We start from the raw sequence: 11746 nt of genomic DNA on the forward strand, positions 1-11746 counted from the left end.
ACTAATTCATCATATTATCAGCTACCTACAGTTTCCTCAAACCCATACTTTGGAAATCTCTTTTAGCTGGAATGCAAAATATGCAGACAACCAGGACAGTAAATTAGTTATTTATGGTCAAAGACCCAAATATTAAATATAGTACAGATATTCTTCATTTGATCAGCTACTTAGTGACTGTTCAAAGTTAAGACTGACCCCCCCCCTCCCCAGATGCCTATAACCCAAATTCAAAGTTTAGATAGCCAGTCCGCCACCCGTGATCGCATTATTCCATTTTGGGCCCCCAGCACCTGGCCCGCATTTACAGCTGTTTGCAGCAGCTACAACTTACTAAGAGAAAAAAAATAAAAAGGATTTAGTGCTTTGTCTCTAAAGTAGCTCTTCAAGTCCCAGCATAATCAAGAAATAAATGCAAAACGCAGACTGGATCTAACTTTGTTTAGCATTCTGCTCTGATATAGCTGTTTGCAAACCATGGTAGCATTACAGCTTATAGAAAAAGGAAGAAAAATAAAAGCTGTTACTATATTCTCAATCACTACATCAAGGAAGGCAATCAGGAACACACCGGATATGCTTGATTTCAAATTCCACAATAACGAGGCCCATCAAAGTAAAAGTTAATAAAATACAGGCAGTCCTCAGCTTACAACAACTGAGCCCAAAATTTCTGCAGTTAAGTGAGAAATTTGTTAATGAATTTTGCCCTATTTTGCCACAGTTGTTAAGTGAATCACTGCAGTTAATTAAGTTAGTAATCCGTTTAAGTGAATCTGCCTTCCCCATTAATTTTGCTTGTCAGCAGGTCGCAAAACATGATCACATGACCTTGGGACATAGCAATGGTCATAAATATGAACCAGATGCCAACTATCTGAATTTTGATGCTACAATGGTTGTAAGTATGAAAAATGGTAATATCACTTTTTCCAGTGTCGTTATAACTTTGAATGGTCATTAAATGAGCTGTTGTAAGTCGTGAATTACCTGTATATGTCGAGCAGGAAGTTGTCTCTGCCCCAGCCTACACTCATAATACCAGTCTCCCCAACAAAGTTTCAATTTGTAAGCAGACTGGAATTGATAAAAAGGTTTATTAGGCACACTTTCTTCCCACCTCCTGTGTGTATTAATTTGGTCTGCCTTGTCTCATACAAATGACATGCTATACCAGGGGTAGGCAACCTTGGCTCTTTTATGACTCATGGACTTCAACTCCCAGAATTCCTGAGTCAGCTGACTCAGAAATTCTGGGAGTTGAAATCCATGAGACATAAAAGAGCCGAGGTTGCCTACCCCTGTACTATACCATTCCAAACAGAAAATGCTTTCTTCTCCTAGCTTTATCAGAAACCGTTATTTAATGAAAAAAATAAATCTAAATAATCCCTGCATAATAAAATTTCAGTTAGTGATGTGGGTGCGTTTTTAAAAAAAACTAAGTATAACATTCCACCAGAATGGGAAGCAAAAAAAAAAAGCTCCAGTATTAATATCTTGGTCCATCATCTTTAAATCCAATGTATCTAGATTTGAGCTTTGAATGAGCGGAGCCAGCTTAAGCCAATCCAAGCAGCATCTTCCATAGCCAGTCATTGAAAGAAAGCAGTTTGGCATAAATTAGCTTAGTGTTATATAAGAAACAGAGCACTCCTTTCAGTCAAAGTGCAGAACTTGTGTTACTGGAAACTCCATATGGAAATCTCTACTTATGAAGGTTATCTGAGTTTTCATAACATTTCACAGTAGACGTCTGAACTGATGGTCGAATCACGCTCCGTGAACTTTACTAGCAGTACTTCTTTGGCATCTTCACATTTGCTGGGATTTTCTATGACATCACTTCCGGTGTGGTGTTGGTTCATGATAATGCTTGCCTGCACACCACTAGACGCACCCAAAAACGTTTGAAGCAGTTCCGTTGGTATATTTTTGATCACCCCACCATAGCCTAGATTTGGCACCAAGCGACTACTACTAAGGAATTTCAAACTTTGTCAGACGTTATGACAAGTGCCTTAATTTGAATGGCAATTATGTCAAAAAGTAATGTAATGTAGTTTTCTAATGTGTATGCGACTGTCTGTCATTGATAACCAAACAGAGGCTTATTTCCGAATTGCCCTTGTAATAGAGGTGGAAGGGACCTTGGAGGTCTTCTAGTTAAACCCTCTACTCAAGCAGGAAACCCTATACCATTTCAGACAAATTACTGTCCAGTCTCTTCTTAAAAATTTCCATTGTTGGAGTATTCACAACTTCTGAAAGCAGGTTATTCCACTGATTAATTTTTCTAACTGTCAGGAAATTTCTCCTTAGTTCTAGGTTGCTTCTCTTTTTGATTAGTTTCCATCCATTGCTTTTTGTCCTGCCTTCAGGTGCTTTGGAGAATAGCCTGACTCCCTCTTGTTTAGTTAGTAACATGGTTGTTAAGTGAATTTGGCTTCCCCATTGACTTTGCTTGTCAGAAGGTTGCAAAAGGGGACCGCATGATTTTCGGACATTGTAATTGTCATAAATATGAATCCGTTACCAAGCATCTGAATTTTTATCATATGGCCATGAGGTTGCTACAATGGTTGTAAGTGTGAAAACAGTCATAGGTCATTTTTTCAGTGCTGTTGTAACTTCAACCAGCTACTAAGTGAACTGTTGTGAAGTCGAGGATACCTGCATATTCTTATTTCTGAAAACGTATACTTATAAAATAATAAACAGAAACTGGATGGAGGGGATAAAGCTGTTTTGTCTGTGCCACCAATCAGAAGAATTAAAAATCAAGGATCTATCAACAATTAAATGATTAAGTTGGTAGTTAAGCTTTCAAAGAGGAAGGGCACCTCATCTTCCCAGCTAAGTAACTACAAGTAGAAATCTCTCACTTGGGGAAAGGCCTTCCCAAAAGCTTAAGCTACGGCAACTCTCCATTAAGCACTGCCAAGAAAGGGACCAATAAAAATAGAATCCTTTTTGTCCCCTAGTGCCCACACAGAATATCTAGCTGATATTCAGTAAGAGTAACAGAGTTGGAAGCACCTTGGAGATCTAGTCCAATCCCCTGTTCTCGCAGGAGACCTATACTATTTCTGATAAGAGACTTACGAAGAGACTGGACAGTCATTTAAGTTTGATGCCTGCTGCCGGCATCAAACGCCCTTCGCCCAGTGCGCTCCCACAGGGAGGGTCTGCTCAGGGTGCCGCCGGTGAGAGATTGCCGGCGGGTGACACCCAGGGATAGGGCCTTCTCAGTGGGAGCGCCTGCCCTCTGGAACCAGCTGCCGGTGGAGCTGAGGACTGCCCCCGACCTCCGATCATTCCGCCGGGGCCTGAAGACCTGGCTCTTTGAGCTCTCGGGCCCAGGCTGAGGAGAAATTTTTAATTGGGGTTTTAAGTATACAGGGTCAATTTAATATTTTTTAATTTGGTTTTTTTAACTTTTGTATGGTGGATTTTTTAATTTCCTGTAAACCGCCCTGAGTCCTCAGGGAATAGGGCGGTATATAAATGTAACTAAATAAATAAATAAACTAAATAAAGTCTCTTCTTATTTCCTAACAGTTAGAACAATTAATCAGTAGAACAACTTGCCTCCAGAAGTTGTGAATGCTCCCAAAATTGGAAGTTTTAAAGAAGAAATTGGACAATGATTTGTCTGAAATGCTATAGGGTTTCCTGCCTAAGCAGGAGATTGGACTAGAAGGGTACAAGGTCCCTTCTAACTCTATTCTATTCCTATTCCTATTTCTATTCACCTTCAGTGATGGGGAACCCACAACCTCTGAAGGCATTTTGTTGCACTTGTTAATTGTTCTCACTATTTGTTAAAAACAGATCATGCCAAACCAATCTTATCTCATTCTTCGATAAAGTGACTAAACTAGCAGACCAGCGAAACGCAATGGACATAGTATACTTAGATTTCAGTAAGGCATTTGACACAACCTACTCCTTGGTAAGCTAGAAAAAGGTGGAATAGACAACATCACCACCAGATACATCTGTAGCTGGCTGACAAACTGTACTCAACGACTAGTCCTCAATGGCACTACATCCACATGGAGATAAGTAAGCAGTGGGGTACCACAAGGTTCCGTCTTCAATATCTTCACAAATTACTTAGATGAGGGAATGGAAGGGGAACTCATCAAATTTGCAGATGACACCAAACTGACAGGAGTAGCCAACACCCCAGAAGACAAACTCAGGATCCAAAAAGATCTTGACAAACTTGAACAATGGGCCCTATCCAACAAAATTAGTTTCAATGTGGAGAAAAGAAAAGTCTTACATTTAGGCAGGAAAAACCAAAGATACAAATACAGATTGGGCAAGACCTGGCTTAAAAACAGTAACTGTGAGAAGGACCCTGGAGTCCTAGTGGACGATCACTTGACTATGAGCCAGCAGTGTGCAGCATCAACCAAAAAAGCTAATACAATCCTGGGTTGTATAAACAGAGGCATAGAATCAAGATCACACAAAGTATTAGTACCGCTTTATAAAGTCCTAGTAAGACCACACCTGGAATACTGCAGCCAATTTTGGTCACTATATCACAAAAAAGATGTTGAGAGTTTGGAAAAAAATCAGAGAAGAGCAACTATGATGATCAAAGGCCTGGAGACTAAAACATATGAAGAACAGCTGCAGGACTTGGGTTTGGCTAGCTAGTCTAAAGAAAAGAAGAAATAGGGGAGACATGATAGCAGTGTTCCAGTATCTGAGGGGCTGCCACAAGGCAGAGGGGGTCAGGTTGTTCACCAAAGCACCAGAGGGAAGGATGAAAAATAATGGTTGAAAGCTGATCAAAGAGAGAAGCAACCTGGAATTAAGGAGAAATATTCTGACAGTGAGGACAATCAACCAGTGGAACAGCTTACCCCCAATAAACGTGTGTGCTCCATCATTGGAGATTTTTAAGAAAAAACTAGATATTCACTTGTCTGAGATGGTATAGGTTCTCTTGCTTGAGCAGGAGGCTGGACTAGAAGACCTCTAAGGTCCCTTCCAACTCTATTCTATTCTATTCTAGTTCCAAATTTACACTGTTTGGAAACACAAATTAGAAAATTAGGATTACTGATATTTAGCAGTTCTCTTAACTTCAACCAGGAAGTAATAATACAAAGGAAATCATATTTTCAAAAATTAGTTTCTTTTACCCATTGATTTATTTTACTGGTATTGACTTAATAAACTCATTCCATGCAAAGAGTGAGATGGAATCAGAGCCATAAGTGGGTGAAACAATCTTTTGCTTTTTGGCATACAGCATCTGCAGGAAAAGATCAGATCACTGTACCAGAATTAATCTCTTGCCAAGTCTTTTGAAATCAGGTAATAGCAATAGCACTTAGACTTATACACCCCTTCTTTTCTTCTTTATAGCCCTCTCAAAGTGGTTTACAGAGTCAGACATTGCCCCCAATAATCTGGGTTCTCATTTTACCGACCTCGGAAGGATGAAAGACTGAGTCAACCTTGAGCCGGTCACAATCGAACTCCTGGCAATGAGCTGTGAGTTAGCATACTGTATTCTAACCACTGTATCATCACAGTTCTTACGATACAATTTTGATAGAAACATATAGATCAAAGACCACAAGGTACCCACTTTGATGCAAGCATAGAAGATAAGAGAATGGACAACCAAAAATAGCATAAGGATCAGTTTAATTCAAGAGCCAAAATCAGCAAGAGCCAAGGTTTCTAGAAGAGCAACCCTACATAGTTCCACACATCAGCACTTAATGCAATTTGACATTCTTAAATTCTTTGCAACCTTGATATGCAGGTTAAATACCCATATCCATTTCTGGGTTATGGGATCAGATAGTAATGGTAGAAATCACTTTGTTGAAGGAAAGAACTAAGAAGATCTACCATTATTCTTCAGGTAAAAAGGTAAAGAAAGGTAAAGGTTCCCCCACACATGCATGCTAGTCATTTCCGACTCTAGGGGCCGGTGCTCATCTCCGTTTCAAAGCCGAAGAGCCAGCGCTTGTCCGAGGACGTCTCCGTGGTCATGTGGCCGGCATGACTAGACGCCAAAGGCGCATGGAACGCTGTTACCTTCCCACTGTAGTGGTCCCTATTTTTCCACTTGCATTTTTACGTGCTTTCGAACTGCTAGGTTGGCAGAAGCCGGGACGAGTAACAGGCGCTCACTGTTACACGGCACTCAGGATTCGACCCACCAAACTGCCAACCTTCTGATCGACAAGCTCAGCGTCCTAACCCACTGAGCCACCGTGTCCCTTATTCTTCAGGTAAAAGAACCTATATCCCAAAGCACCAATAAAGAATATAGTAGAATAAAAGATACCAGTGAAACAAGTAGGAACAGAAAAGCAACTTCTCCTTGCTCTGCATAGGATACTTCTTTTGAAGTTGCTACTCTGATGCAAAGAAGCTTTACAGTAATGAAAAGGGAGAAGAAAAATGTATAAATAATAAATATGCTACAGGAACTAATTAAGACTGTGCTACCATTTCGCTTTCATATATCCTATGAACAGGACAGGGGCAGAATTAAGTATTCAAAATATCTGCACCTGTCATTCAAGAATGTGAAACTTGGCAACACTCCCAGAATCAAACAAAGTTGAAAACAAACTTTCTAGGATTCTCTAGTTATTATCTCCTTGAGGTCAATTAAAAGTCACAACACTATTTTATTTAAAAACTCAATAACTAATCAAAGCCATTTACATTAATACTTTTTTTAAAAAAACTCTTTAATCTAGCAACCTTTCAACTGAAATTATAAATCCAAGAAACCGCTGTTACATTTATCCATAAGAATTGTGGAAATCATAGTTTCAATATATCTGGAAACTCCCCCAAACTTTAATCAAATGTTTCTTTTACTTCCAAATAGAATCAGAGTCTCATAGGCTTGTAGAAAGAGGATAGATAACCATATTACCATTCAGCAGAGGTTTTACTGTACCTAATCTTGAGTTTTGCATCCTGTATGATCATAGACAATCATGAATTCCATGCAGTGAATGAATGGAGCAATAACAACAAATAACAGTTCCTCCAACACCACCTATTTTGTTTCCCACACAAGTTGCAAACCTGGAAAATCTCTTGTCTCTGTGCACATAGCTGGAATCTGCAGCATGACCACAAAGAACAGCAACTAATATGGAAGTAGATATAGTCAAGCTGGATAAAATACACACTAGTATCTTTTGGGGAATTACCTACAAGAGTGCAAAAGTTTTTAAAACATCCAAATATATTCTATTTTATTATTCTGGCTTCAAGTATAAACTTTGCATTGTTCTTTGTGAAGAAGTTGGATATTTTTGCAACAAAGCATAGAGTTCTGTTTCTGACTGCTGAATCAATCATGCCTCCATTTAGAATGGTGGCTATAACATTTGAGCAGTCACTGCGAACATAACAAATGCCTTTTGCATTGTTTCAAAAGCTGGAGGAGGGAACCCTCCCTTCTGTATCCTGGAACAAAGGAAATCCAAGTTACTTATGCATTTATTTTGAAACTGCATTTGAGGGCCACCTAAACACCTAGTCCAAACAGCAATTCCCTGATGAGACCATGCTTTACTGAATTAATACCTCCTGATGGCCATTGGAATTCCACTTCTCACTGCTAGCTCACCAATCAAAGGATGATATTAACATTGGAAAAAAGAGGAGGAGACAGCAAAAATGTTTTGACTGCCTCCAACCTGGGAATCCCAAAACAGTTTTTAAAATGCCCCTTATGACCTAATCTTCATAACTTCCTTTCCAAAAAAGGAAAGGAAAATCCTCTCCTGTGTAATGCAGAAAATCAGAATATAAGAAAGTGATATAATTCTGAGTATGTCAAATATCAATATTTATTTAAAAGACAACAGACCTAGACATAGAATACATTTAGTTTACAATTAGAGCCAAGTTAATTTCCCAGAAACTCAAAGCCACTCAGTTGCATCCTCTTACATACATCCAAAGTGTCTCATTCAAAGTTCCTGAATAAGCAGCATTTTGTAAGGCTGTATGGATGCAGGTTTCGTACTCCACATGTATGAAGTAATGCTGAAAACTTGCAGACACAAAAGGATTAGGGAACCATCTCTTTAATGTGTCACATAAGACATATGGTGATGTGAAGCCAAGCCCACTTGTTTAATGCCACCTAGATATTGTTGCATGAAGCTTGTCCATCAAGTTGTTGCAGCAAATGCAACACAACCTTTAATAGCCATCTTGCCAAAAAGAGCAGAGAATTACTGAAACAGTTTATCATTATCCCTATGCAGTTTAAATTGAAGGGCATTGCAGCCAGCTGCCAAGGGTGTGTGCATACACAGCAGGCATTTATGAAGAGTGAAAGCCTTTTGGTGCATACAGCTGTAAAAAGCTCCTACAAGCTGAATCCATAATATTGCCAAACCACAAAGCTTCTTAAGCTATTATAGACATTTCTCAGAGGACAAGTACCATTTATCATCAAAATAAAATTGTATGCCACATTTATTAAAAAACATGTTTTGTGTTGCATTGGTGTGTTTTTGTATGTGCACATGTGAAGACAAAATAAAGGCTTCATAAAATAAAAGATATTTGAAAATATAGTAGTTACTAAGAACCCAGCCCACAAAGCAGCAATCACTGTCAGCCTTTCTAACATACTACTGACAAACCTCTGCAAATTCCTGATGATCCACAAATGCTTTGCCTTTCCACACCCAAATATGTAGTATGAATGCATGCACTAGCAAATTAAGGCTGAAACACAAATACACAGAGATGTACATCAGATTTATTTAATTCTTACCTTTGACTTGAGTGTCATATTCAGCTATGATCTCCTTATCCTTTTTTAATTTAGCTGGCGACGTCATGTTTCCTCCCCCAAAAAAGGTTATCCTCTGAACAGATCCTCCAGAATATCACAAATAAATATAATTTGTGTTCCTCCCAAAGGAGGGGGAGCAAAACAATCAGTTGGGCAGGCTTGTCTTTCCTCCACAGCAGTCAGTCCATGGAGAGAGGGCGTGAGATGGTGCGTTTGCAAGCAGCAGAGACATGCAGATGTGAAGGGCTTAGCGGACAGAGAAGGCAGCAGTTTGAATTTCCTGCACCAAAATCCTGAGCAGCAGTGGTGGTAGCAGCAGCATCAGACTAGAGAGAATCTGCAGCCCCCAAAGGCTTTTCCCGATTGCTAACATTAATAACGCAGCCAGGGAGTGGAAGTCCTTCTGCGCAACAACATGTTGTGTGTGAGTCTGATTCTCGGTTGCTGCTTTTCTTTCTTTTTTTAAAGGACAGAGTCAGAGATGATGAAATTAAATTCCCAATGGTAGAAGTGGAAAAAGCTCCGAACCACTTTCTTCTATTACACTGCCTGTAAATTCAAATATGTATTTCGTTGGCAAATGCTTACATAAATATGCTACCAATGTGATTTCAAGATAAAAATGTAGTTCTAATCAAATGGTAATTGTAATGTGTCACATTAAAGAAAAATGCAAAATAAGTATATCGAGAGGGCAGATTGTGAAAGGTTATAATCATCAGGACACATGAAACCCATGAAAATGAAGAAATGGAGAGACAAAGAAAAATCAACCACTAAAGAAAGCAATTAAGTAAATAAGAGAGAAAACAACCATAGACATAGAAATATGGAAAGCTAAAAAGGGAAGCCAGGGCCAAATCTTCATATTATTTGAGCCATAACAGCTCATAAATTCATCCAAAGCCATTGTATAAGCATGGCTAATCCCCTTTGGTACAGTAAAACTGCAGCCATAGTCCAGCCAATAGATCAGAATTAAGTATTTTTATTATTGTTAATTTTGCAGATTTGTCCTCCACTGGACCATATCAGCAAAAAAAAACTGTACTTGACACAAGACATTAAAGCCTATTTGGACTTAGGAAATGCAGCTCAAAGACAGATGTGAGTCTCTCAGCAGGGGGAACTTTTGCTTTAGGATCACAAGCTACTGTTCGCCATAAATGTTAAGAAAGGGTTACAAAGTGGGGGGGGGGGAAGATCCACTACAAAAAGACAAACAATGTGGCCAACAGAGACAGGAAATGGTAAGGCTAAAGGGACTAAGGGCAAACAAACAAAAGAGAAAGTGTGGCTAACTGCAAAAAAGTGTGACATACTTTTTTGTATACTTCTGCCACATCAACCATCTGTGAAGTAACTCTCAAAAAATATATTAACCGCTCCCCATCCCATCTACAGTGCTCTTCTCCACACAGATTCAAGCCAGAGTCTTTCCTCATTAGAACCTGGTTATTCAGAAGTCAATATACAATGAAACATGACAGAGTCTATTTATATAGACACCCCCCTTTATTTCCATCTCCACCCAAGCATATAGATTTCCACAACTGTTAGCCCACCAAGCTGAAGACATGTTTTCTAGCTGATCTAGTAAGTGACATTCTGTTTTACCAGTGATATTCTGTTTTATCAGGCCATTGTATATAGCTGGTGGGCTACATTTAGCCTAGTGGATCAACAGAATATTCAGATAAGGCTCATTTTTGTTCCTCGTTACTAAATGTATATTAGGATATAAGAAAGGAAAACACCAGACTGGGGAGGGAAAAGAAGGCAGCTTTGTTATTGGGCAAATAAAACCAGGGAGCTGTTGGCTATGCATAGCTATTCAAAAGCTGTTTATTTAATAAATGAGAAATCGTTAGAATCTTTCAGAAAAAGAGATATTGTATAGAATGCTATAATTCTACTGGTCTGGAAGCATTACTCCTACGGGCTATTTTAACCGATTATCCCAAAAGACTAACTAGAACACAGGAAGTTGCACTCGAAATAGGTTTCTTGAAGCAGTTTTAGGGGAATAGTTTTACAAGATCGGGACTCTAACCTGAAAGAGCTACTTACTGTATGTCACAGGGGAGCAGTTTGTAGGGGAATCTTCTTCTCGCAGGGGAATATGGCAATCCAGCTCCCGGTTTGTCGCAATAGGAAGTATTATGGGATAGAAGCTCGATCCTATTAAAATCTGTTGATTTCTCAAGGCGTGGGGGCAAGTCTGGAATATTACGGGCGGGGAACGCGTTCAAAAAAAAAGCACCTCCTTTCAAAAAAAGAATTATATCGAAGTGGACTTTCAGATGGCACAGGGCGACAATTATACTAATTACGATCAATTATAATCAAGTTCGGGAAGGCGGACGGGAGGGTGGACCCCTCGCAAAGGAAAATTATGGGATAGGGTGAAACTGAAGTCAGAACACGACTGCAAATTCCAACATCGTAGACGCGATTATTACCTGCACTTCTGGCACAGACCGAGCCGCCTTCCACGCCTCGCGTTCTTCGGGATACTCCCGCGATCCGTTCCCTCCGCAGTCCCACTCCTGCAACTCCGCCCATTCAATTTCGCGACACCAATCAGAATCGAAAGCTACGAAAACTGCCAACGACGCGAGCCAATGGCCACATCCTACCGTCTCTTCTCCACACCCTCGATCCCGCCAGTTTTCCGTATCGGCACCGCCCACCAAAGACCGAAGAAGACCATTCAGGATGCTCGCACGGCAGAAGTTCAGCCCAGTTGGTTCGCGTCCATAAGAGGAAGGGATATGTAAATATGAGTTCTAAGCAAGCCAATCCAAAGTAAGGGGTGTAGCTTCATTCCCCGTACGTTAGGAGAGAGGCGGGATAATGTCCTAGCTCCTCCAATGGTTAAGGTCGATCTCTTTTTGCTCGTCACTCTCCGGAGGCGGGACAAGA

The 11746-nt window shown here is 39.9% G+C and overlaps 1 protein-coding gene across 1 annotated transcript in view; it reads right to left on the reverse strand.

The window, feature by feature from the left end:
- SRGAP2 (SLIT-ROBO Rho GTPase activating protein 2) overlaps positions 1 to 11345 on the reverse strand; it is a 228725-nt gene extending 217380 nt beyond the window's left edge. Inside the window, exons 1-2 of the mRNA XM_081324575.1 lie at positions 11284 to 11345; positions 8801 to 9370 (exon numbers count right to left, since the gene is read on the reverse strand). Of these exons, the coding sequence (XP_081180701.1) occupies positions 8801 to 8867 (67 nt within the window). The 5' untranslated portion in view covers positions 8868 to 9370; positions 11284 to 11345. The remainder of the gene's footprint in view (positions 1 to 8800; positions 9371 to 11283) is intronic.
- Between the last annotated feature and the right edge of the window lie 401 nt (positions 11346 to 11746).

Source organism: Vipera berus (genome assembly GCF_964194415.1).
Source record: "Vipera berus genome assembly, chromosome: 3".
Taxonomy (NCBI): domain Eukaryota; kingdom Metazoa; phylum Chordata; class Lepidosauria; order Squamata; family Viperidae; genus Vipera; species Vipera berus.